General features: G+C 46.0%; 1 protein-coding gene across 2 annotated transcripts in view; it reads left to right on the top strand.

The window, feature by feature from the left end:
- LOC141106433 (pulmonary surfactant-associated protein D-like) overlaps window positions 1–19,084 on the top strand; it is a 42,597-nt gene extending 23,513 nt beyond the window's left edge. For both annotated transcript variants that reach the window (XM_073597213.1, XM_073597212.1), the window contains exon 5: window positions 18,429–19,084. In XM_073597213.1, coding sequence (XP_073453314.1) covers window positions 18,429–18,811 — 383 coding nt within the window. In that variant the 3' untranslated portion in view covers window positions 18,812–19,084. The remainder of the gene's footprint in view (window positions 1–18,428) is intronic.
- The last annotated feature ends 8,539 nt before the right edge of the window (window positions 19,085–27,623 follow it).

The following is a 27,623-nucleotide window of genomic DNA, read 5'->3' as shown; positions in this document are numbered from 1 at the left end:
TGGCGCCCCCCTAAATATCGCGCCCGGGGCCACGGCACCCCCTGCACCCCCCACGATACGCCACTGGTGGGGGGATGGGATCTGTGGCAGTGCTGGTTGGGGGGATGGATGGGATCGGTAGCAGTGCTGGGTGGGGGGTTGGATGGGATCGGTAGCAGTGCTGGGTGGGGGGATGGATGGGATCGGTGGCAGTGCTGGGTGGGGGGATGAATGGGATCGGTAGCAGTGCTGGGTGGGGGGATGGATGGGTTCGGTGGCAGTGCTGGGTGGTAGGATGGATGGGATCGGTGGCAGTGCTGGGTGGGGGGGATGGATGGGATCGGTGGCAGTGCTGGGTGGGGGGATGGATGGGATTGGTGGCAGTGCTGGGTGGGAGGATGGATGGGATTGGTGGCAGTGCTGGGTGGGGGGATGGATGGGATCAGTGGCAGTGCTGGGTGGGGGGATGGATGGGATCGGTGGCAGTGCTGGGTGGGGGGATGGATGGGATCGGTGGCACTCACTTGCTCTCAGTGTGGACGCCATGCTTGCTGTGTCTCTGGCTCCCTCCAGGCTTCACGTGTCTCCTCACACAGTGGAGACCTCCTCCGTTTTTCCTAATGGATCAGCTGGCTATTATTGTAGTCCCCCAGACGCAATTCCCCCATCTGTCTGCTGCTGTAAATTCAATGGGCGGAGCCGCGGAGAAGCTGGGTGGTTGGTCCTGCAGCAGTTACTTAGAACGAAGAAGTCATGGGGAGCTGGGAGGCGGATCCAGCAGTTCTAGAACAGTAGCCAATGGAAACAGCACCAGGCTGGATGAGAGGGGCAGCGGGGCGGCATATAGAACAACCGATGCTCTGCATTTTCTTCCATGCAGCCCCTGAATGCTCGCTTCTCGCTTCTCCTCCTCGTCCTCCCGAAGGCATTCAATGGCTGTAGGGTGGAAAATGCAGAGCATCGGTTGTTCTATATGTCACCTGCTGCCCCTCTCATATAGGTTTAGACAAGTATGTCAGGCGATTAGGGTGTGCCCAGGCACCCCCATCATCACCCCTGCGCACGCCTTTGGTGTTGGGACATGGATTTTTTTATTGAATATGTGCAAACAAAAATGCCCTTTTGATATGGGCAGGGGTAAATGTAGTTTGCCTGTCAGATGCAATGCTCTGTTAAATGGAGGAACATAATCCTCCAGTGGATCTGTGAGTTTATAAATTAAAGACAATAAATAAGGAGCATATTTTGCGTGGAGTTGCGTGAGGCCATGTCTTGGCTAAAAACAGGAGACAGCAACAGGTTGACTTAGGATAGGTTTGTCTTTACAAGCATGTTATGTTACATGCATATTTAAGGTGTAACATGTAACATGCTCCTACTAACCCCTTCCCCTGTGACAGAGGACATGGGCTCCTCTCCCCACACCCACTGTCACATTTTGAAAAATGGTCGGCTGTACTGACCGCAACATACAGGGATATGTAAGGTAATACTGACACATAATCACACACATAGGTTGGACTTGATGGACGTGTGTCTTTTTTCAACCTCACCTACTATGTAACTATGTAACTATATGACTTGTCCTGCACAGACATGTCATTTATTTACAGAGATTTGGGAATTAGATATTTGCAATTCGTTTACTAACGAATCGAAATTCAGCCGAATTTTGCATCTTTCGGACATTCGGATGCATCCAAATGTCTGAATAAAAATATAATAAATTTCAACTAATACGAAAGAAATTATAGCGAATATAATGAATGAATTTGACATGATTTGGTAATTCGTTAGATCCAATGAAACAAAAGGTCAACTCTAAGTAAAACTTACAGTCCAATCAGCTGATTAATTTTGTGCTGGAGGTTGGATTATTGGCAAACTGCATTCCTGAGAACTGAGTGAGAAGGGTGTTGTATTGTATTTAAGCAGAGGAGAAGAGATATTGTCATTGTGTGTGTAAATAGATTCAATAAACAAACGACTTTCCAAACTATGAATCATTATCACGAATCAACATACATACATACATAAAAATCGAATTTCAACTAATACGAAAGAAATTATAGCGGATATAACGAATGAATTTGACATGATTCGAGATTCAGTATAACAGATATCGACACTCTACAGAAATAACAAATTATCCGAAAATGAATTAACATAACATAACGAACATAACAGAATGAGATTATGTATTTTACGAATGACAACGAACCGAAACTAAACAAAATTTTCCGCTGTGCACAAGTCTACTGTGAATGAGAAAACTACAAGTCCAGTCCACCACCTCAGAAGATGGCTTGTAGTTCTTAATCAACTGCAAGGGTACTGATGATCACCCTCATAGTTCATTCACAAGCACTGCAGCTTTCAATCTGACAGAGGTATGGGCAGAAATCTGCAAGGCTTCTCTGCAGGAGCCTGACATTGCACCCGTGATCCATTGATCTTGGGTGCAATGCTCTGCAGGTTTCTATGAAAAAAATAATAAATGCTTATTTCTTTCTCGTACATCAGGGGACACAGAGCCTCAGTAATTACTGATGGGTTATATAGGGTATCACTAGGTGATTGGACACTGGCACACCCTAAACAGGAAGTTAAACCCCCTATATAATCCCTCCCCTTACAGGGATACCTCAGTTTTTTCGCCAGTGTCTTAGGTGTTGGACATGTAAAGATGTCCTGTGCTGAGCTCCAAAGGGAATATCCTATATCCTATACTGGGGCAAGCCAGGCGAACCGGATCCATTTCAAAGTGTCCTTTCTAGGCCGAATTGGATGGTACTCGGGCCTTGTTTCCGAATATACAAGGTTTTACCTGTAACGCTTCTCTTTTTAGAGAGCTGGACCCCCATTTCAGAATTTGGTTTTTCTAGCCTTATTCTTGGCCGGGTGCTTTACAGCCCCAGAACTGCGGATCCCCCTATCCATAGGGGGCCCCAGTCTCTGAAGGTTTTCCAAACGGAGCCCACCGTGAGAGGTGAAGATTGGGTCTGTATAGCAGAACCCTGCAGCTGGATAAGGTAATGGAGATTCCACAGAATTTTTTAATTCTAGTAGGTTTCTCCTTTAAGTAAATGTATGCTATGCCTATTGTCGCCACGGGGGCTGCCAAGGGCACATACCTTCACACGCTTGATTGTCTGTCTCAGTGTTCACGCTGCACAGCTCCTCCAGCCGAGCTCCAGGTAGGATGGGATGGGGTTATGCAAAATGGGGGGATGGGGGAAAGGGACAAAGAGCAGGTTCTGTGTAAACAGTTGTTCAGTCGGTAGACTGATCAATGTCTGATCACACACCAATTGTGGTGTCATTGCTGTAACCCATGACCGATATAGTAATACAAGGAATAGGGGAAAGGAACGGGAAGGGGACTCTCAATATAAAGGATATCAAGTGGAAAAGCGGTTACGTCAGCAATAACTGATCGAAAAGTAGTATCGTAAAATTACCAATTTATTAAACAATGCTAAAATCCACAGAGTATATTAAGGGCAATCAAGGAGATGATGCTTACAATGTGGGTGATAGAAAGGACATCAAGTATCAAAAAATAATGCAGTAGACAAGACAAAAAATAAAACATACACACATACAACAGCACCAACACGGTCCGGACTTAATCTGCTACTATAATGAGCAGCTAATGAGTCAAATTAGCCTAAGGCAATCACCGAATGGTGTTGCAGCCATATATTAAGTTGTAAATTTTAGGTAAAATATGCTGCTGAGGAGCATATGATGAGAGCAGGGAGGGAAGGGGAGAGGGAACTAATGGATGGTCGCCAGGGGTGATTGCCTAGCAACCCGCTGATGGAGGGTGGGCGGTTGACGTGAATACAAGCCTGGGATGTTCAACAACGGTGGGACTGTGAATTCATTCAAAAGTTGGTGATCGGAGCATAAAGTGTAGGAGGCGCTGATTGATCAAGGTGATCTGATGATAATTTGCTGAGGGAGACAAATGTCACAGTTCATAGAAAACTTTAACAGCCTCTTGAACTAGGCACTAAATGCGGGCATATAAGATGTGCTTTAAACCGGTGTGTTTTGCAGCAATGAAGGCGGTATATCACAATGTGCAGGTATATGCATTTTCCAAAGTTGATGCTTTCTAGGGTCGCTCATACATTACCGCCCTTCGTAGACCTAGGAGGCTAATCCGGGATCGGGTCTTCTGGATAAATGACGGGATCCAGCGGGCATGTGAAGCGGCAGAGTGCCGGCTGCTGACTGTGGCAATCAAGTGGTATTGGCGTGCATTAGGTAATGTGCAAGTGCCCAGCTCCTTCCCGTTCACCAAGACAGCTCGGATCGATGTCGACGTGTGCTTTGGCGTTCGGCTGGTACCTCTCAGCTGTTCCGCTCGCCTATCACAACCCGCTCGGTGGATCATGACGGCGCCGTTGATGACGTCAACGCGTTTCGCTGGAGCTTATTATCGTAGCTTCATCCTGGACATTTGATTGGTGAGGCCGGCGCACACCTTTATATTATGTGCTTTGACAGCCGTATATCCAATCAGCTGTGTGATTTAACAAGAAACATTGTCTCTAGCTATAAAGCCATATAAAGCATACGGCCGCTCGTTATTAACAATTACCTTCAGATTTAAATAAAACAAAAACATGAGGTTGGCTGATACATCAGGAAAATCAGGAATTTTTTCCCTGTCTTTAATCTCCCTTAAGTGCTCGCCGATGCGTACTTTAAGAAGCCTCTTTGTCTTTCCCACATAGATTTTTGGGCAGGTTATGCAAGGGCAGGTTATGATATATATAACTCTGGACGTAGAGCAATTGATAAGATCTCGTATTTCGTAATGTTTTCGTCCCAGGGAATCAGAAAAAGTAGCTGTTCTATGTATGAGAGGGCAGATCTGACATTTATTGCAGGGAAACATCCCTCTACTTCGTGGATAGTCAGCTAGCCAGGTAGGGTCTGAAGTCTTAGTAAACTCGGATTTGACCAGTATGTCTCCCAGGTTTTTTGCCCGGCGTGCCACCAACTTGGGTGAAGTGCCAACTATATTGAGCAATGCTGGTGAATTAGTAAGAACCCCCCAGTGTTTTTCCAGGATGGAGCGAACCTCCATCCATTGGGGGCCAAAAGTGGTGATTATCCTGGTTTGGTCACATGCTGTCCGTTTGGAAGCAGTGGAAACATGTGGATGTAGCACCAGTAAGCTGTCACGATCCCTAGTTGCTGCTTTTTGTCTCGCTTTTCTAATTTGTCTATGCGAGTAACCGCGTTCGCGGAACCTCGCATAAAGTTCTAAGGATTCTCTTCTGTAATCACTGGTCTTGGTGCAGTTTCTTTTTATTCGTAAGAATTGCCCCACCAGGATACCATTCTTTAGCCAGTGTGGGTGATGGCTGGTGGCACTTAAAAGGGTGTTTGCAGACGTTTCTTTACGGAACGTGCAGGTAGATAGGCAGCCATTTTGGAACGTAATCAATAGATCGAGAAAGGGCAAGCTGGTCCGGTCAAAGTTATAGGTCAACCTTATATTGTGTTGATTGGTGTTTAGTTGAGTCATAAAGGTATGCAAATCATCAGTAGTGCCCGTCCAGATCATAAGGACATCGTCGATGTACTGCAGCCAGGTGTGGCCGTGGCTGCGGTACATGGGTGAAGGATGGGATGGGGGGGCTCTTCCTGCAGGGATATTCCCCCCAAGATTAGAAGGGGCCGCAGTGGTCTGTGAGGCGGTAGTATACCGCACTATCACCGCCGCCACCACCATTACCGTGTGGCAGACCCCATCATCTGCCGGCCTCTCTCCTTCCTCCTTCACCCCAGCCTCCCCTCCATGCTTGTCCCGGAGGGTCGGCTCATGCGGGAAAGCGCACGTTTTTTAAAAAAAAACGAGGTGGGGTGGTCAGAGGTGGGGGGGGGGCGGAGCGTCAGTGCGATATCCGGCGTGCTTAGACGCCCACATCGCCGGCTGCACAGGCTATAAGAAGCACACTTTTCAGGTGCACACAGCCTATGGAGGGACACAGAGCTGACGGTCGCATGTAAGGTGGGACACAGGCATTCTCCTAGGCAGCATTTACTAAGAAACACTTGCTGGGCATTGGTAGCAGTGGCAAGTTGCTGGACTACATCACTCAGCAGTCAGTGTTTCATTTTTGTGATATCTCCACCTTGTTTGCTTTGCACTATGGGTAGAAGAGGTACAAGTACCCCAAAAACCAGAGGCTCTAGGGGATTTCCCTCAGGCTCTGAGGACCCCCCCTTCTGCAGCACCTTCCCCCCTGAAGGACCTGGGATGGCTGGCCAGGGAGAGCCGTTGGGGTCAGGGGCTGCATCTGCTTCTGGCACTTCAACCCCTGTATACATTACGCAGGAGGTTTTTTCCTCAACCATTAATGGACTAGAGGAAAGATTAATGGCCTTAATCGCATCTTCACTCAGTGGAAGAAAACGCACTAGGTCTTCCTCTGTTACCCAGGACCCTTAAGGCAGAGGAACTCTGGGAAAAAAGAGAAGAATCCCTTTTCAGAGGATCGGGATGGGACTGATGATTCCTCCTCTGAGGAATCAAGTGGAGAAGGGCCCTCTTCATCTTCTCAGGAAGAGAAGGTCTTAGTACAGATCCTTGCTGGATTGGTCCGCTCCACATTTAAGTTACCCGTATCTGAGTCAGTTAAAGAACCCTCTTCTTCTTTGGGGTCACTGAAGCCTCCTCAAACAACACATGCTTTTCCTGTTCATAATTTGCTAGAAAAGCTCATTTATTCTGAGTGGGATCACCCAGATAAACGTTTTTTTCCGCCTAAAGTTTTCAACACTTTATCCTATGGAAGAAAAGTTTATAAAGATGTGGGGGATACCGGCCGTTGACGCCATTTCCTCCGTAAATAAAAGTCTGACTTGTCCTGTAGACAATGCTCAGATGCTCAGGGATCCTGTTGTTAAAAAAATGGAATCCCTGTTGAAGGAAATTTTCTCCTTAGCAGGTTCAGTAGCTCAACCTGCAGTGGCAGCGATCGAAGTCTGTCAATACTTAAGAGACCATGTTAAGCAGGTCCTTAAAGTTCTACCTGAACAGCAGGCCCAGGGGTTGGCTAACCTTCCAGCGGCCGTATGTTTTGCTGTTGATGCCATCAGAGATTCTATCATCCAAATCTCTTGTCTTTCACTTGGGTTGGTGCATATGCGTAGAATCTTATGGTTGAAAAATTGGTCAGCCGAAGCACCATGTAAGAAACTTCTGGCTGAATTTCCATTTCGTGGTGCAAGGCTGTTTGGAGAGGATTTGGACAATTATATCCAAAAGATCTCTAGTGGGAAAAGCACTCTCTTACCTGTTAAGAAAAGGAGTAAGCGTCCCTCTTTCAAACGGGCTCTTTCCCCAGTGCCAGGAGCATCAGCCTCCAGGCAGTCGCGACGGCCTCCTCCGTCAGGGTCTAGAAATAAATTTCAGAGTCGACCCCAGGGATAAAAGAAGTCCTGGGGGAAGAAGCCTACTAGACAAGACGCTAAAGCCTCTTTATGAAGGAGCGCCCCCGCTCGCTCGGGTGGGGGGAAGATTGCTACGGTTCTCAAAACTCTGGCGGGAGGATTTCCAGGACAGATGGGTAATCTCCACGGCAACTCTAGGTTACAAACTGGAGTTTCAAGAATTCCCCTCTCCTCGTTTCCTCAGATCAAATGTCCCCAGAGATCCAGAGAAAAAGCAGTCGCTCCTTCTAACGTTAGAGCGACTATTGTTGCAAAAAGTCATCATGGTGGTTCCCACGAAAGGTCAAAGATTGGGATTTTATTCCAACCTTTTTACGGTACAAAAATCAAATGGCGATGTCAGACCCATTCTGAATCTAAAGGATCTGAATCGATTCCTAAGGATTCGATCCTTTCGCATGGAATCAATTCGGTCAGTTGTCTCCATCCTACAGGGAGGAGAATTTCTGGCATCAATAGACATCAGAGATGCGTATCTGCATGTACCCATTTTTCCTGCTCATTAAAAGTACTTGCGCTTCGAAATAGAAGGGCGCCATTTTCAGTTTGTGGCTCTGCCTTTCGGGCTAGCCACTGCACCTCGAGTGTTTACAAAGATTTGGCTCCTCCTCTGGCCAGACTAAGGGCTCAAGGTATAACTGTCATAGCATACCTAGACAACCTGCTCATGATAGACCGGTCGGTAGCCTGTTTGAGCGGGAACTTGATGACCACAGTCAACTACCTGGAACACCTAGGTTGGATTCTCAACCTAGAAAAGTCTTTCTTAAAGCCAGTACGAAGACTGGAGTATTTGGGTCTGATCATAAATACAAGCCAAGAGAAGGTATTTTTACCTCAGGCAAAGATCGCTGCCTTAAGAGAGCTGATTCTGGTAGTCAGGACCAAAAAAGGTCCTTCTGTCTGCCTTTGTATGACGCTGCTGGGAAAGATGGTAGCTTCATTCAAAGCAGTTCCCTATGCTCAGTTTCATTCAAGACTACTGCAACACAGTATCCTGTCGGCCTGGAACAAGAAGGTTCAGGCATTAGATTTTCCGATGCACCTGTCTCGTGCAGTGCGTCAGAGCCTCAGTTGGTGGTTAATACCCGAAAGCCTGCAGAAAGGGAAATCCTTTCTACCGGTTACCTGGACGGTGGTAACAACGGATGCCAGTCTTTCGGGTTGGGGAGCAGTTCTGGAACAGTCTGCAGTCCAAGGGGAATGGTCCAAAACCAAGAGGACCTTACCCATCAACATTCTGGAGATCCGTGCGGCATATCTAGCCCTAAAGGCCTGGACTCTAAGGCTACAGGGCTGCCCGGTCAGGATCCAGTCCGACAATGCCACAGCAGTGGCTTATATCAATCATCAAGGAGGCACCAGGAGTCGGGCAACTCAGAGAGAAGTAAACCAGATTTTAGTCTGGGCAGAAAAGCATGTGCCATGCATATTGGCAATTTTCATTCCAGGGATAGAGAACTGGCAGGCGGACTATTTGAGTCGCCAGCGATTATTCCCAGGGGAATGGTCTCTTCACCCCGACGTCTTTTGGGTCATACGCCAAAGATGGGGGGTTCCAGATGTAGATCTCTTTGCATCCAGATTCAACAAAAAGATCGACAAGTTTGTGGCAAGAACAAAGGATACTCTTGCATGCGGGACAGATGCGTTGGTGATTCCTTGGCATCGGTTCTCACTGATTTATGCATTCCCTCCTATTCTACTACTGCCACGACTCCTTCGCAGGATCAGGCAGGAAAAGAAGTCAGTACTTCTGGTGGCCCCAGGAGGGCTTGGTATGCAGAAATAGTAAGGATGACAGTAGGTTCCCCGTGGACCCTACCGTCACGTCCAGACCTGTTATCTCAAGGTCCAGTGTTCCATCCTGCCTTACAAATTCTAAATTTGATGGTTTAGCTATTGAAACCCACATTCTGAAGAGTCGTGAGCTTTCAGGTCCTGTGATTTCTACCTTAATCAATGCAAGGAAGCCAGCTTCCAGAGTGATTTATCATAGAGTCTGGAAAGCTTATGTATCCTGGTGTGAATCCAGGGGTTGGCATCCCAGAAAATATGTAATAGGTAGAATTCTTGACTTTCTACAAATGGGATTAGAAATTAAGATGGCCTTGAATACCATCAAGGGCCAGGTCTCGGCCTTATCAGTATTATTTCAACGGCCACTTGCTTCACATTCTTTGGTCCGAAACTTTATGCAGGGGGTGACGCGTCTTAATTCTCCGGTTAAGGCGCCCCTAAACCCCTGGGACTTGAATTTGGTTCTGTCAGTTTTACAGAAACAGCCTTTTGAACCAATAGGTCAAATTCCCTTGGTCTTGTTGACAAGAAAGTAAATTTTTCTGGTAGCCATTTCTTCTTTCCTGTAAAGAGCCTTATTTAATCATACACAAGGATAGAGTGAACAATTTAGTGGAAAAACCTGCGCTAATGAGCAAGACAAAACAAGAAATAACATGAAGATTGCCTGAAAATGCAATGTGCAGCTGCAACAAAGTACTTCAAATATCAAATAAAGTGAAAAAAACATATAAATTAAATTTGTGCGCTGGCATAAATAAATCATATAATGAAATTTGCAACTGACAGGCTCCTTTAGAGCATAACCCGGAGCCGTAGTGGATTTAAATCACAGTGCAGAGAAATAACAAAATACAATAAAGCATACAAAAAATTGTGAATTAAAACACATCTTCATGACAAAAATAGTGAATAATTCTGAAAAAACAAGAAGAAGAAAAAACCTTCTTGTTTTTTCAGAATTATTCACTATTTTTGTCATGAAGATGTGTTTTAATTCACAATTTTTTGTATGCTTTATTGTATTTTGTTATTTCTCTGCACTGTGATTTAAATCCACTATGGCTCCGGGTTATGCTCTAAAGGAGCCTGTCAGTTGCAAATTTCATTATATGATTTATTTATGCCAGCGCACAAATTTAATTTATACAAGGATAGAGTGGTGTTACGCCCTCATCCTAGCTTCCTACCGAAAGTGGTTTCAGGTTTTCATCTAAACCAAGATATTGTTCTGCCTTCCTTTTTTCCAGATCCCTGTTCCACGGAAGAAAGGTCACTACATTTTTTGGATGTAGTAAGAGCAGTCAAGGCCTATCTGAAAGCAACTGCTCAAATTCGCAAAACGGATGTTTTGTTCGTGCTGCCGGAATATCCCAATAGAGGACAGGCAGCGTCAAAATCTACCATTTCTTTTTTTTTTTTTTAATTATTTATTTATAACGGAAAACCGGTTCATCGGGACAAACAACAAAATGTTTTCACTTTTAAACAGCCATAATGATAAAGGTACATGTATGATAATTGCACTACAACTGCGTAAAACAAGAAGACAAAATGATTTATATCGCTATATAACTGAAGCGGCATGGAGGCATAAAACAGGTTTGAGATATTTGTTGGTAATATTCCAGTGTCCATACATATGTCCCGTCTTCTCCAAATTCTCTTTCTACTTGTATCATTTGCGTTTTAATACTGATATATCTGGGAATCATGTTCCCTTTGTGAACGGCTTCCTACTAATTTTTTTTTTATTTTGAAAGAAAGAAGGATAGTATTAGAGAGCGAAAAGAGTAGAGTAATTGTGGGCCAGGCCCGTAATGGACCTGAGAAAGGGGAAGAAAAGAATGGACTGAGAAGGAGGAAAAAAAAAAAAAAAGGGGGGGGGAGGGAGGGAAGACGGGGGGGGGGGGGTATTAGGGAGCGGGAGACAGGGATGGTAAGTCATGGGATTCAAAATTGCTATCTCCTGTCATTCTCTGTTCCTAGACTACCGTTGTCTTATGATATTACTTGCCCATGAGAGCTTTTCCCTCCTCTGAATATTTGAAGATGTTCCATAGCTGCCAGGTTTTAGAGTATGTTTCCTGTCTGTTCTGGTTCGTGAGGATTAGGTCCTCCATCTGATTTATTTCTTCAACTTTTTGAAGCCAGAGGGCTATAGATGGTGTGAGATGAGACTTCCAGAGGAGTGGAATGCACGCCTTTGCCGCATCCAATAAGTGTCGTATGACTGATTTCTTGTAGATTCTAGCAGGGGTGTCAGTGGCATGTAAAAGGAAGTAAGCTGGGTCGTCAGGAACCTTGCGATCTGTGAATTTTTGGATTATCTGGCGGACTTCTCTCCAGAAAGTCTGGATCCGAGGGCAGGACCAGAAAATATGGAGGAGTGTACCTTTCTCTTCCTGGCATCTCCAACACACATCTGTTGTAGAGGGGAAGAATGTTTTAAGTAGTGCGGGGGTTCTGTACCAATGTGTAAGGATTTTATAATTTGTTTCTTGAAACCTGGTGCAGATAGAGGACTTGTGAGTAAACCTCAGGATGTGTTGTATCTTGTTGGTAGTGAATTTACAATTTAGTTCTCTTTCCCATTTGGTGAGGCCTTGTATCTGGTGTTCACTCGGTGGTACTATTAAAAGTTTATAAGTTATTGAGAGTGAGTGTGGTAAGGGCCCTGTCTCTGTGCACAGTACTTCCATAGTTGTGGGGAGTTGATTAAGATCACTGGGTGGAGGTAAACTGCATAGGAAATGGTGAAGTTGTGATGCTCTTAGAAAATCTAATCGGAACCGTCCCTCAGGGTTAGACAGCTCCGAAATCGTTTTCCACCTGCCCATAGAGCTGAAATGAGAGGCTTGATACAAACCCTCTTCCCGTAACCTCACAAACCTCCTATCATGTATGCCTGGTTCGAATTGAGGGTTACCCAATATGGGCCGGAGCGGTGAGGCCCGCGAAAAGAGGGAAGTCGTGTGAATCAGTTGTGCGCAGATCTTAACTGTGTTACCTATCAGCGGGTGACGTTTCAGCTCTGTTGGGAGGGCGGTGTGACACCAAGGGATTCTATGTAGGGGAATCTCACTTTGTGCCTGTTCAAGCTGTGTCCACAATTTGGTGTTGGTATGGCGGCACCAGTCTATTAGTCTGCCTAAGTGAGTCGCTCTATAATAGGTACGGAGTTCAGGCATTGCCATTCCTCCATTGGATTTGGGTAATGAGAGAATCCTCCGGTGTAATCGAGGTTTTTTCCCTGCCCAGAGAAAATTAATAAATATTGCCCTTGCTTGGTTGAAGTAATCCACCGGTATGTGTATTGGGATGGTCTGCAGGAGGTAGAGAAATTTGGGTAGGATAGTCATTTTGAGAATATTGCAACGGCCGAACCAGGAATGCAGCCCACTGCTCCATTTATCTAGTAATTGTTTGGCCTTCTTTAAAAGGGGAGGGAAGTTAATCTTGAACAGTTGGGAGAACGTCGGGGGTATAAATGTTCCCAAGTACTTCAGGGCAGAGGTGGACCACTTCAAGTGAAAGCTAGACTGGAGATGTGAAAGTTGCGTTTGGGGTATTCCAATACCCATCGCTTCAGACTTGCTGAAATTGAGTTTCAGGTTAGCAAGTTGGCCGTAAGTGTGAAATTCTTTCATAAGGTTAGGGAGGGATATGGAGAGTTTTGTGAGGGAGAACATTAAGTCATCTGCGTAAGCGGATACTTTAAATTGTTTCTTGTCAACTTCCACTCCTGTAATATCAGGATTGAGCCTGATGTGACATAGGAAAGGTTCTAGTGATAGCGCGAAGAGCAGCGGCGATAGCGGGCATCCCTGACGTGTCCCGTTGGAAATTGGGAAGGCCTCCGATACTACCCCGTTAGCTCTAACTCTGGCTGTTGGACCTGTATAGATCGCAGTTATCCAATTTAGCATTCTGTTCCCTAGACCTATGTGTCTTAACGTTGTGAACATAAATTTCCAGCTAACTCGGTCGAATGCCTTTTCGGCATCTGTCCCAAGGAACACACAAGGGGTTTTAGTACTGTTTGCGACATGTAGTAGATTTAGGACCTTAGTCGTATTGTCCCTTGCCTCTCTGGTTTGGACAAAGCCGACTTGGTCCAGGTGTATAAGCGAGGTGAGGTGTTGTTGCAGTCTGATGGCGATAATTTTTGTAAAGATCTTCAGGTCTGTATTCAGGAGGGAAATTGGACGGTAAGACCCACATTGTCCTGGATCTTTACCCTCTTTCGGTATAACCGAAATTTGTGCTTGTAGTGTGGTTGTGTGAAGTTTACCTCCCGAGCCCAGAGCATTAAAAAGATTAACCAGGTGTTGTCCTAAGGAGGGTAGAAAAGTCTTGTAGTAGGTGGTGGTAAAGCCATCAGGTCCAGGAGCTTTACCTGGCTTGGCACTTTTTAACGCAACGTGTATTTCTGGTAGGGTAATGGTTTCGTCTAGAAGTGATTTAGCCTCCTCCGGGAGGGAAGGCATAAGGGATGATGTGATATAGTCATGTGGTGCAACTGAGGGGTGTTGTGTCTCGGTCAGATTGTATAAAGAAGAATAATAGGAGCTGAATTCTTGTACCACATGTTGGGGAAGGGATGCTTTCCGACCTGTGGAGGACATAATATGGGGTATGTATGAGGCAAGTCTTTGTTCTCGGAGTGACTGAGCCAGCAGCCTCCCGCACTTGTTACCAGATTCATAAGTTTTCCTTCGGCAGACCTGTAGTGCCGTTTTTGCTTTGTATCGCAAGAGATCAGTGACTTTCATGCGAGCTGAATCTAGTTCTGTTCCTAGTTGTCTGGTGGGTGTCTGTGTTGTGTTTCTAAAGTTTCTAGTTCCTTTAGTAGGGTATTCAGTTGGGTCGCCCTCTGTTGTTTGAGCCGTGAACTATGTTTAATGAGTATCCCCCTTACAACTGCCTTGTGTGCTTCCCATACTAGACCAGTATCACAGTCAGGGGTTACATTAGAGGCAAAGTAATGGCCTATTTCTTTGTTTATTTCTGCTAGTACGTCTGGGTCTTTCAGCAGTCCCTCATTCAGGTGCCATGGGGGTCTCTGCGTTCATTGGGAATCAGAGAGGTCATAGTGCAGCATTATCGGAGCGTGGTCAGACCACGTAATAGAACCTATCTTGGTGACATTAATCGCTTGTAGTTGTCTGTGGGGGATCAGGAAATAGTCGATTCTAGAATATGCCCGTGTGGCTTGGAAAAGAAGGTGTAATCCCTCTCTCCTGGGTGAAAAAGACGCCAGACATCGATCAATTGCATTGTATGTAATTGCGCACCTATACGCCTGCGTAAGTCTCGTGAGGTAGATGACGTTCCAGTAGAGGTGTCCTCTGTAGGTGTGAGTGGGACATTGAAGTCCCCGCCTATAATCAATTGTCCTTCTGAGAAGTGGGACAGTAGGTCTAAGTGTCGTTTGATGAATGCATCTTGGTGTGTATTGGGAACATATAGATTGGCCAAGGTTACTTTTACCTCTCCTATCCGACCCTTTAAAAAGAAAAATCTACCCTCTCCATCTAATTTTACATCTATGTGAGACCACTGTAGTTTTGCCGATATAAGGATGGAGACTCCTCTCGATTTGGCTTCTATATATCTAGAATGATATACCACCGGGTAAAATTTATTCTGAAGTGTCGGCAGGGAACCTTCTCTGAAGTGTGTTTCCTGAAGGAATATAATGTCGGCTCCCATATGACGCATATCATGGAGCAACATACGTCTTTTTTCCGGTGTATTTAGCCCTTTCACGTTTAAGGAGACTATGTTTAAGGTACCCATGTTTGTGGGATGTGAGGGAATGGGAAAAAAAAAAGGGAAGGGTGGGGGTGGATTTGTGGGGCTTAGAAAATTGGAGGGGATAAAGTTAAAAAAGGGCTAAGGGTTGAAAGGAAGTAAGGTCGGTGAACCAAGACAGTTAGGGTCACCTATAAGTTACAGAATAAGTTAGGAGGTTGTCACTAGGGTGTGCAACCTAGAGATAACACTAATGTGGCCCAAACGGCTAATACGCTCCCCAGACAAACGGCTGGGAACGGAGCGTGGTCCTAAGTGGGATGGTGAGTAGACAAGGCCGAGAAGTAAGCCCCCGAACCTCTCCATCCACCCCCGGCTATCTATCATTTGTTAAGTGGTGTCAATGCACCATTGGTAGTAAGGCAATTTGGTATTTTAGCAGCATGAGCATGCATGAAATCAAAGGTCAAGAATGGTCACAATATCGAATTTATAAAGCAGCTAACCTCAACAGGGAGAACAGTTGAAATACTTATCCCATCCCCAGTCAAAGCCTCAGATCCCTGAGGCAGCGCATTGTACTATCAAGTGGAGTGGCTGAAATAATTTTCAAAACAATAACCACTGCGTAGTTATAAACTTAAATCAGACAATATAAGATAACATAAAGAATGGTCAAATACAGTACTGGACTTCCTCGGTGATGATGTACCAGTGGGTAGGGTCAGGCAAAAGGCTTATGTGCGATATGTCATTCCCCAGGCAACGACCAGGCAGGACGCATCTATTACGTCACCAGGGTCCGAGGAAGTACAAATAGGTTGCCCTCCTACCACCCCTTGTGATCACAGTACCGATTCACTTATAAATGCCTTATTTCTGCGTCCTCTTCTCAGTACAATCGGTGATCCGCTGACTGAGTCGTCGTTTCCAGGTTCTGCATACACAGAGCTATAGAGGGGCGTGTATAATGAGTTCCGGAAAGGGTAAAACCTCCAGAGGGCCGATACCACATTGTCTCTGCGATCCCCCAACTCCAGTAAGGTCTCTAAGGTAGGCGTAACTAAGTTCCCTCTGAGGGTCTCCCGTCCCGGAGGATCCCGCCATGAGGCATCAACACAGCACGTCACCAGAGTTGGGGTATTTAAGAATAAAAGCGGGGGAGCAGACTGTATCTGTAAAATCACCTTCTGTGTGTATTCCCCCTATAATAACTGGACTAAATAACCAGGTTACCTTGTCTATACGCAGGGACTGGGAGCAAACCGTAACACTAACAGTAACTGTGGCACTGGGAAGAGATAGACGGCCAAATGCCTACTCATGTGCCTCCTCTACTGAGGCTGATCGCTGTCTGCGCCTGTTCCTCTGCTGGCGCGGAGGCATGGGGTCTCGGAACCTCAGTGGACCTGATCTTCCAGGAGGGCGGGGGAGGAACTGGAGCCAGTCCGGAATCTGTATTGGTTCCACCTCCATAAATCGGAAGAGAGCAGGGAGATCTTCGGATCTTTGTAGAGAGAAGGAGCCTGTGCTATTGCGGAACAATACCGACAGCGGATATCCCCATCTGTATGTAAGGCCCTTCTGTTTCGCGAGATCCAGGAGAGGGCGGAGGAGGGCCCTTCGTTTCAGAGTTGCCCTAGATAAGTCCGGTAGTATTTTCGTTCGTATACCCTGCACGTCCACCTCTCCATGCTCCCAGGCCCGGCGAAGAATGTTCTCCTTCTGGGTATAGCGATGTAGTCTGCACACCACATCGCGGGGTCTGTGCGGGTCTTCAGGTCTGGGGCCAAGAGTTCTGTGTACCCTGTCAAGTTCTATCTCCAGGTTGGGCTCCTCCAGAACCGATCGGAAAATTTCTTTTACTGTCTCTCCAAGATTCTCCGGCGGTGTAGTCTCCGGGATCCCCCGGAGCCGCAGGTTGTTCCTGCGGTTGCGGTCTTCCACGTCCTCCAGGTGCAGTTGCAGGGCTATGGCGACCTCCCTGTGCTGGTCTCTGGCCTGCTCCAATGCCGTTACTCTGTCCGTTAAAGAGGACACCGAGACCTCTCCTGTGGACACCCGTTGCGCTAGAGTCGAGACCTCTCCTCTAACCTCTTGTATATCACGGCGGTGTGTTTCTTCTAGCTTGAGGATGAGTGCCTCAATGTCTGTTCTGGTGGGAAGAGCTTGGAGAAGACTCCGGATGTCCTGATCGAACAAGGTAGGTTCATGTGGTTGTGGGGACGCCATCGGGTTCCCTGGAGGATCTCCGTTAGAAGCAGCCGAGTGGTCTGGAGTGTCTCGGTAGTCAGGAGAGATGCAGGCCTCAGCGTGGTTTGAGGCCTTCTGTTTCTCTCCACGAGGAGGGCCTCGTGACACTGCTACTGCGGCTCCGGGAGATAGTCCCTGAAGTTGTAAAAAATAGCGGCGGATTTCTCCAGGGCTTTTGCCAGCGGGTGTCCCCCGTGTGTATGCTCTTGTTCTATGTCTTTTAGTAGATTGCATGCCTTTGGTAGTGTAAAGCTAGCCGGGTTTTTCCAGACGAGGCCGGGAGCTCAAAGAAAAGCAGCTTCACTCGGCCATGTCTAAGCCACGCCCCCAAAATCTACCATTTCTAAATGGATTCGACAAATGATTATTCAAGCTTACGGTTTGAAACAGAAAATTCCTCCTTTTCAGATCAAGGCACACTCCACAAGGGCGATTAGTGTTTCTTGGGCGGTGCATCACCGGGCCTCTATGGCTCAAATCTGCAAGGCCGCAACCTGGTCTTCAGTCCATACATTCACCAAATTTTATCAGGTGGATGTGGGAAAGCATGAGGATATCGCCTTTGGGCGTAGTGTGCTGCAGGTAGCGGTACAAGGTCCTCAGGTCTGATTACACCCTACGTTGTGTCCCCTCCCCTCAGATAAGCATTGCTCTGGGACATCCCATCAGTAATTACTGAGGCTCTGTGTCCCGTGATGTACGAGAAAGCTTACCTGTAAAATCCTTTTTTTTTTTATGTACATCACGGGACACAGAGGTCCCGCCCCTCTTCTAATACACTTATATTGCTTTGCTACAAAACTGAGGTATCCCTGTAAGAGGAGGGATTATATAGGGGGTTGAACTTCCTGTTTAGTGTGTGCCAGTGTCCAATCACCTAGTGATACCCTATATAACCCATCAGTAATTACTGAGGCTCTGTGTCCCGTGATGTACATCAAAAGAAAAGGATTTTACAGGTAAGCTGTTATAAAAAATCCTATTTTTTTGCCTGCAAAAATATGTGCATTTATTATTTTTTTCACAAAGGTGAACTTATCCTTTACGTACCAGCCCACCATCATCACCGCAATGTTATATTTTGCTCTAAGTGAAGATACCTGTACATCATAATAGGTCTTGTGATGATATAATTTTTTTCTCTTCTATTTCCATTTCAGCATTTTTATTTTTCAAAGGAAGAGCTAGAAGTGGTGACAAAATTTACCTCTCAGATGGTGGTCAAGGCAGTTTCACTGATGCTAGAGAAAGGTGTACAGATGCGGGAGGTCAAATTGCCTCTCCAAAGAATGCTGATGAGAACGAAGCCGTACGTTCCATCACCAAACATTTCGATGCCCTTGCTTTTCTTGGAATAAATAAACTTGAGACAGATGGTACTTACAAATGTCCATCAGGTGATGCGATCTCCTACACCAACTGGAAAAAAGATGCACCCAGAAATGATCAAAACACACACTGTTTAGAGCTGCAAAGAACAGGACAATGGAATGACATTTCTTGTCACTTTAAACGTCTTATCATCTGTGAGTTTTCTGTCTAGCAGCTAAATAATTACTTCCTTTGTCACTTTCATTTGTGGGCATGTTTTGGCTTTTGAGGTCTTAAATAAGACTATCATTAAAAAAAAAAAAAAAAATAGCTGAAGCATATCTAAACATAAGAACTAAAATGTAATCATCAGATGAAAACAAAAAAATTAAAATGAAAGAACTAATGTAGCCATCACATTTCAGCAGTTTATCAATCATTAAAAAAAACCTGCCTTCTGATTTTGTAGTATGAAAAAATGTCAATTAAAAAAATAAAAAATGAACATACCATGTACTGTATATCATTATGTATTTCCATATTATAAGAAAGTGCAAAGAGAATTAATGACAAAAGAGACGTTGTAAACCTATGCAACAAAGAATATTTCACTGTTCTAGTGGAGGTTTCAGATAAACAGAACATTAATTCTTTATTGTGCTTTAATGCACAATAAAATGTGACTTGAGCAACAACTTTTTTTTTTTATTCTTTATTTTGAAGAGAAAGAAAAAACTGTATAATGTATATTACAGTTCGTGTGTAGATCTACAACATGGTTTCTCCAAAGGCACGCATAGTTAAATATATAATGCACATTTTTATCAGTATGATTTTCTGCTTTGGGTAGAGTAGTGATTGGTTGGAAATTCATGTTTTAATCCATGTCCGCAACCAAGAGATTTTTCCCTCACTTTTTCTTCTGTTGACCACATGCTAAAGGTAGACAATCTCCCCATCCCCTTCCCAAAATTTTCACAATATTTTTTTTACCAGAGTGGGACTTCAACATCTTCCTGTGGTGCACTGCAAGACACCCACAGATTTAAAAAAATGCTAGGCATTCAGCAAAAAATGTATATTGTATTTCCTTTACACACAAAGCTACTCACTCTTGGTCATCACAACTTTTCCAGATCAAAGGGTTTTTATCAGCTGTCCTGATCCCCCCCTTTACGTAGACAGGTATAGTATAAATGGACATAACCACAGATTCTTAGGCAGTGATACACAATGTGGTCAAAGATCAGTGTACACCTGACCATCACACCTAAATCCCACTAATATGGTGTTGTCCCTCTCCTTTGTGAAAAGACCCCCCTCTTCTGGAAAGGCTTTTCGCCAGATTTCATAGGGTGTCTGTGGGAATTTATGGCCATTTAGCACAAGCGCTGTATTTTGTTGTGATGCATTGCACTCAACGCTATATCCTGGAATAAGCTGACAAGGCCCAGGCCTAGGGAAGCACTTTGCAGGGGGGCAGCACGGAAAGAGTCCCCACCGGCTTGTGCTACACTGTTAGTGTAGCACCAGTCTTATGGGGCGGACTGGGCTGAGAGGCAAATTAGTCTAGCGCCACCATAAATCGGCTGCACTGCTTCCAGTATGCAGGCGGCCGGCATTCCGCAACTGTGGGGGCATTCGCTTCTAATTTTGACTGTCCTATCATCCTGGACCGCAAACCTTCCTCACTGTGCTAAATGTTTTTGTTATAAACCAGATGTGACTGAGACTGAGCAGACACAATGCACTCAGCAATCACCTGTAGGAGTGAGCCAAATGTATAGTTGCAAACAACTGGTCACTAGACCATCCTTTCAAAGCCTGGCGGCAATAATCACCACTTTCAGGTGCCAGCAGAGAAAAATAACCTCATCGGCATTCATGTTTGCAACCAAACTGAGTCAAAAATGGTTCCCCTGTGCAGCCACTTCCGGTCAGGGATGGCCCTGGTATTCTGTCATAAACCAAATGTGACCAGAACTGTGTGACTGCAACAGAGTGAACCAGACATAAATAAGTGAAAGTAAGTTTATTAAGGTAAATGCATATACATGTGAACACACCACCAATACAGAGTGAACAAACCAAACAACCAAACAGTGATAATACACAACCAGCATATGTAGCAAAAGGAAGTACCAGAATCGTAGTCAAGCCAGGCCAGGGTCATAAACAGGAGATCAGTAGATGGGAAGGGAAACAGCACAAGAGAGGATGGATGGATCACAGGAGGGATGGGTCAGGTACAAGGCTCAGGGTCCAGGGTTCAGGTAACAGACAGGAAACAGGATCAACAGGTTCCAGGAATCAGGCTTCAGGATCAGAGTAACAGGGTGCAGGCTGCAGGTCAGGGCTCAAGGACAATACCAGGGCAACATGATGCACTTGCTGGGTATTGATACTGCAGCTGCTATTTAAGGTCAGGTGACACCTGTCTGCAGAGGGGAATACCTGCTCCACACTGCCAGGATTCCTCCGCTGGTGGACGCCAGTACTGCGGCCCAAAAGTGACAGAATACCAGCAGAAAAAAGCTCTTCTGACAGCTCAAAACTGCCAGGAGACACCTGCTGGTGGACCTCAGTACTGCACACCAAATGATCGATATTACCAGCGGAGGAGACCTTTCCTGACAGTTTTCTGCTCCACCATTGGCATGGTTATATCTTCTTAGTCCTCTCGATAAAATTATCAGATATTTGTGCGTAAAGTAGAACTGTAGGCAACACTTTTTTAAAAATTTTGGATAGAATAAGGGAGAGTTATAGCCCTTGTCAGTTTATTTTTTACCATCCCTGTCCCATTGCAGAGATTTCCCTTCCATTCCTGCCCCATAGCCAAACAGGAAGTGAGAGGAAATCTATGAAAATTAAGGGAATCCATTGCCCCCCCAGGCCCTCAGAACTAGTGTCCCCACTCAAAAATTTCAGGGTGGGTCTTAAACAGAAAGGGGTGTGGCCTTGACAGGAAGGGGTGGGTCATATTTAAATTAGGGGGTGCACAAGTTTAGTCAGGCCTAGGGCAGCAGAAAACCTAAATACACTACTGATTGCACTAAAAGTACAAGTAGAACTTTTATTCGCTGGTTTTCTGTTAGTTTTAATCATAATATGCCAATCCTTTATAAAGATCCAAGAAAATAAATTTCTTCATAACTCTATGTAGGATTGAAAACCAAAAAAATGATTAAAATTATGAAGTTAATCCTAGGCAAAAAAACGCATCTGAATCTGTTTGAAAACTCTTCCAAAGAAATTAAATATCATCTATAGACCTTCACCATAGAACGAGAGCTGCTACCATGCTTTTATCCTCTCAAAAAACGGAGATGGGTTCCCAATATGCCATACACCACTTGGCAAATCTGGGTAAAAACATTGTTCCCAAAGCTGTGCCAACCTTCTGCAGGAAGAATAAATTGTCAACCATGAAATGGTTATGTTGTAACATAAATCAAATACCGTTCAATGTGAAGTCTATCTTCTCCCTTCTTAAAAATGTCTTTCTCCACCAGTGCATCTTCCACTGCCATACAACCTTTCTCATGATCATTATTGTATACAAAGATTCCAAATGAGAATAGTGTTATCTATATCAGGGACGATCCTGGGCGGGGTGCACAGCACCCCAGTGCTTGCAGCTGAGGCAGAGGGAGGGGCGCCAATAAGGGGGGGACAGCCCAGGCTGCTTTGGCTTCTGTACGAGGCAACTTCTAGGTCTGGAGCCTCAAGGGGTGGGCGGAGGCAGAGAGTGGGCGCCGCGATCTCCAGCAATTAAAAAAAAACCTGTCCAAATACAAGCAGACTCTTTGTTCACTTTCGGGCGCCGCGCCGTGAAGTGATCTTGACAGTCACGGGCGGCTATATCAATCCGCCAGTGACAGCCCTGTGCTTGCTACTAACTCACAGCTGACACTTGTTAACGCAGGAGCTCGATTCCTCTGTCTCCAAGCCCAGTGACAGCCTTGCTCTCCCAGCAGCGCTCCAATCCTATCCCATAACAACGGAGGAGGGGGCGGGCAGTGTTGCAGGTGGGGGAGGTACCTCAATCCAGAAATGGCCAGCGATTCCTCGTGTTTCAAAGTGCATTCTGCAAATGACCGACTTCGGCAGGCAGGACAGGCAGAGTGATCTGACATGCAGGAACAGAGTGAGCACACTGCAGACACCCTGCTCTCTTCTCCCCTCTAGTCTGCACATCTGCATTGTGAGAATAAGTGCAGTGTTTCCTCTGTTATGGCCAATGGCATGGCGTGAGGGGGCCGTGGCCCCAGGCACAACATTTGGGGGGCGAAATTCCGCGCCAATGTGTGTCACTCTCGGCTCCGTCCTCCTAAATTCTATTTCATGTGTCCCTGCGCTCTGGCTGCCCAGCCTGAGACTGAACATGGCGGCCTGGAGCACAGGGACACAGGAAATAGAAATTAGGAGGACAAAGCCGGCCCGAGCGTGACACGCACTGGCGACTGAGCGAATGGGGTTATGTGCGGCAGCAGGGTTGCTCCTGGAGTCCCGTCTCCACTTCATTGTGAGCAGCCGCTGTCTTCTCCTCCTCCTCTTCTCCGGACCGGATCCATTTCCCCATTGTGGCAGCCAGTCTCACAGTGTGACAGAGGCCGCAGAGCAGTCAGAAGAAAAGCAGGTGGCCACGCTGTGTATTGGTCAATATAGGAATATTGTAGGGTGGTCAGTACAGGAATACTGTAGGTAGGTTAGTGGAGTGGTCAGTATAGGAATCAGGTAGGTCACTGTAAGGGTCAGTGTAGGAATAGGGTAGTGGACAGGTAGGTCAGTGACTCAGTGTAGTGGCCAGTATAGGAATCAGGTAGGTTAGTGTAGTGGTCAGGTAGTTCAGTGCAGTGGACAGCTAGGTCAGTGTAGTGGTCGGTGTAGGAATCAGGTCAGTGTTGGAGTCAGGTAGGTCATTGTAGTGGTCAGTATACGAATCAGGTAGGTCAGAGTAAGGGGCAGTGTAGGAATCAGGTAGGTCAGGATAGTGAACAGGTACGTCAGTGACTCAGTGTAGTGGCCAGTATAGGAATCAGGTAGGTTAGTGTAGTGGTCAGGTAGGTCAGTGCAGTGGACAGGTAGGTCAGTGTAGTGGTCATGTAGGAATCAGGTCAGTGTTGGAATCAGGTAGGTCATTGTAGTGGTCAGTATAGGAATCAGGTAGGTCAGAGTAAGGGGCAGTGTAGGAATCAGGTAGGTCAGGGTAGTGAACAGGTACGTCAGTGACTCAGTGTAGTGGCCAGTATAGGAATCAGGTAGGTTAGTGTAGTGGTCAGGTAGGTCAGTGCAGTGGACAGGTAGGTCAGTGTAGTGGTCGGTGTAGGAATCAGGTCAGTGTTGGAATCAGGTAGGTCATTGTAGTGGCCAGTATAGGAATTGGGTAGGTTAGTGTAGTGGTCAGTGTAGGAATCAGGTAGGTTAGTGAAGTGGTCAGTGTTGGAATCAGGCTGGTCAGTACTATTGTAGGAAGGGACTCGGGGAGTGCTAAAAGTCCGCAGGTTAGGGAGAACAAATTACGCGCCTTGCCCCGGGCACTGACAGCCCATGCTAAGTCACTGGTCATGGCATCAGAAAGGAGAGGCTTTCCACACAGCAGAAGACCGGGAGCAAGATACAGCCCTGAGTACAGTAAGTCTTTACAATGTGTATGTGGCTCAGCTGTTTCTTCTAGAGCAGTGGTATCCAAACTGTGGCCCTTTGCTTGCTTTTTTTCCGGCCCTTGGGCATTTTTTTTCCCACTGTCAGCAACAGTGGGGCATAGTTCCTGCTACTGACACCGACAATGGGGCACTAGTCCGTTCACTCACACCCACAGATGAGGCACTATTTCTTCTATTGATACAAACGATAGGAAACTATTCCTCCCACTGATACCAATGATGGGACACTATTCCTCCCACTGATACCAATAATGGGACAGTATTCCTTCCACTAACACCAATGATGGGGCACTATTCCTCCCACTGACACCAATGATGGGGCACTGTTCCTTCCATTGATTGCAAAGATGGGGCACTATTACTGTACACCACCACAGTGACAATGTCAGACTGATGTTTTGCTGGATAACCATACAAGTTATGGGTTCGGTGCATCAGTGAAAGCCCTTTGGCTCTTATTTAGGCAAGCTGTCAGGCAGTCTGAATTTGTCCTGTGTCCAATGGCCCTCTACTGGCTCAGAATGCCTTTCCAGCTGCAGAGACTTACTTCTGTGGTGAGAACTGCATTATTGTGAGGTAGGAATAACCTGCCCAGGATTAACACTGGAGATTGCAGCAACCACAACAGGGGTGAGACAAAGTTCCCTGTCCAGGAAAACAGTAAGCTAGCTTATCTGGACAAGATCTTTAGTTGAAAGGCTCTGAAGTGGAACTGGGCAAAGGACTGCCTAAAGAAATGAGACCAGTCAGATTCCAGGCCTCAGCAGCCAGGGCTCAGGACCAGCAGCCCAGCCCCAGAAGCCAGGCCCCAGGACCAGCAGCCAGCCCCAGGAGAAGCAGCAGCCAGCCCCAGTATACATTAAGGTAATTGAAGTCTTTTAGGGCTGGGCCTCGGCATCAAATATTAATATAATGTTGTTTATTTTTACTATTGTTCAGTGACACTCTATTGTAATCTCTCAGGAGGGGACTCTTTCTATCAGAGACTCTCCAATGGTCACAGAGAGGGGCTCTGTTAGATCGACCCACCTCCAGGATCCATTAGACCCCATTGTAGTCTCTAATGGGGCCTGATGGGGGCTCTAACTCTCTAACAGTGGCCCTCTCTGTGTCCATCAGAGAGACCCCCCCCTCCAGGTCCCATTAGAGTACTCTGCTTCTATTCCTGTATTTGCTTATTGTTAAGCAAATTCAGACTGCCTGACAGCTTGCCTAAATAAGAGCCAAAGGGCTTTCACTGATGCACCGAGCCCATAACTTGTATGGTTATCCAGCAAAACATCAGTCTGACATTGTCACTGTGGTGGTGTACAGTAATAGTGCCCCATCTTTGCAATCAATGGAAGGAACAGTGCCCCATCATTGGTGTCAGTGGGAGGAATAGTGCCCCATCATTGGTGTTAGTGGAAGGAATACTGGGTAACAAAGACTCCTTAGGGGAGGGGAGGAGTTAATAAGATGGCCACACCCATGTGGGGGCGCCAGAAATATTTCTGCACCCAGGCGCCTGTGACCCTAGGATCGGCCCTGATCTATATAGCTTCCTCATAGAACAGGATACACACCCAGCTCATCATCCTTCCAAATAAAAATGGATTCCCAATATGCCATAAACCAGTTGGCAAAGATGTGTGCAAATCTTGTTCCCATACAAACTTTCTCATAATTAATAATAATCCTCCCCGGTGTCATCTGACTCATTAGTGTTACAAGCTCTCAGGTGTGAATCGTGAGCAGGTGTGTTAAATTTGGTGTTATCGCTCTCAAATCTCTCACACTGGTCACTGGAAGTTCAACATGGCACCTCATGGCAAAGAACTCCAGAGGTTGTCTTTGGGTAATAGATGTTGGAGTGCTGCCAGCATTGCTGCAGAGGTTGAAGGGGTGGGGGTCAGCCTGTTAGTGCGCAGACCATATGCCACACACTGTATCAAATTGGTCTGCATGGCTGTCGCCCCAGAAGGAAGCCTCTTCTAATGATGATGCACAAGAAAGCCCGCAAACAGTTTGCTGAAGAAAAGCAGGCTAAGGGCTTGGATTACTGTAACCATGTCCTGTGGTCTGATGAGACCAAGTTAAACTTATTTGATTCAGATGGTGTCAAGCGTGTGTGGTGGCAACCAGGTGAGGAGTACAAAGACAAGTGTGTCTTGCCTACAGTCAAGCATAGTGGTGGGAGTATCGTGGTCTGTGGCTGCATGAGTGCTGCTGGCACTGGTGAGCTACAGTTTATTGAGGGAACCATGAATGCCAACATGTACTGTGACATACTGAAGAAGAGCATGATCCCCCTTCGGAGACTGCCCCACAGGGCAGTATTCCAACATGATAACGACCTTAAACACACCTCCAAGATGAACATTACCTTGCTAAAGAAGCTGAGGGTAAAGGTGATGGACTGGCCAAGCATATCTCCAGACCTAAACCCTATTATTATTATTATTATTATTATTATTATTATTAAGGATTTATATTGCACCAACTGTTTGTGCAGCGCTTTACAACATGAGGGAAGACAGTACACTTACAATACAAATCAATACAGGAGGGATCAGAGGGCCCTGCTCATTAGAGCTTACAATCCAGAAGGGAGGGTCAAGTGGAAGAAAAATAAAGTAATAATTGTGGGGGGTGAGCTGATGGAGAAAATGAAAAAATAGTTGTTAGGTGTGGGTAGGGTAGGCTTCGCTGAAAAGGGTTTTCAGGGATCGTCCAAAAGCTAATAGAGTAGGAGATAAGCAGACAGCTTGGGGTAAGGTATTCCATAGGATTGGAGAGGCTTTGGAAAAGTCCTGGAGGCAAGCATGGGAGGAGGTGACGAGGGAGCTAGAGAGCAGGAGGTCTTGAGAGGAACGTAGAGAACAAGTAGGTTGGTATTTAGAGACTAGGCTAGTGATGTAGCTGGGGACTAAATTGTGGATGGCTTTGTAAGTAGTTGTTAGTATTTTGAATTTAATTTGTTGGGTGAGCGGAAGCCAGTGGAGGGATTGACAGAGAGGGGTAACAGACAGAGCGATTGGTAAGGTGGATGAGTCTGGCAGCAGCATTCATGATGGATTGAAGAGGTGATAGACTATGTAGAGGTAAGCCAATGAGAAGTGAGTTGCAGTAGTTGAGGCGAGAGATGACCAGTGAGTGAATTAAGAGCTTTGTTTTGTCATTGAGCATATGTGGGGCATCCTCAAACAGAAGGTGGAGGAGAGCAAGGTCTCTAACATCCACCAGCTCCATGATGTGATCATGGAGGAGTGGAAGAGGACTCCAGTGGCAACCTGTGAAGCTCTGGTGAACTCCATGCCCAAAAAGGTTAAGGCAGTGCAGGAAAATAAAGGCGGCCACACAAAATATTGACACTTTGGGCCCAATTTGGACATT

Source organism: Aquarana catesbeiana, linkage group LG08, assembly GCF_042186555.1.
Source record: "Aquarana catesbeiana isolate 2022-GZ linkage group LG08, ASM4218655v1, whole genome shotgun sequence".
In the NCBI taxonomy this organism is placed as follows: Eukaryota; Metazoa; Chordata; class Amphibia; order Anura; family Ranidae; genus Aquarana; species Aquarana catesbeiana.
Note: the sequence above shows the minus strand (reverse complement) of the source record. Positions and strands in the feature narration are given on the sequence as shown.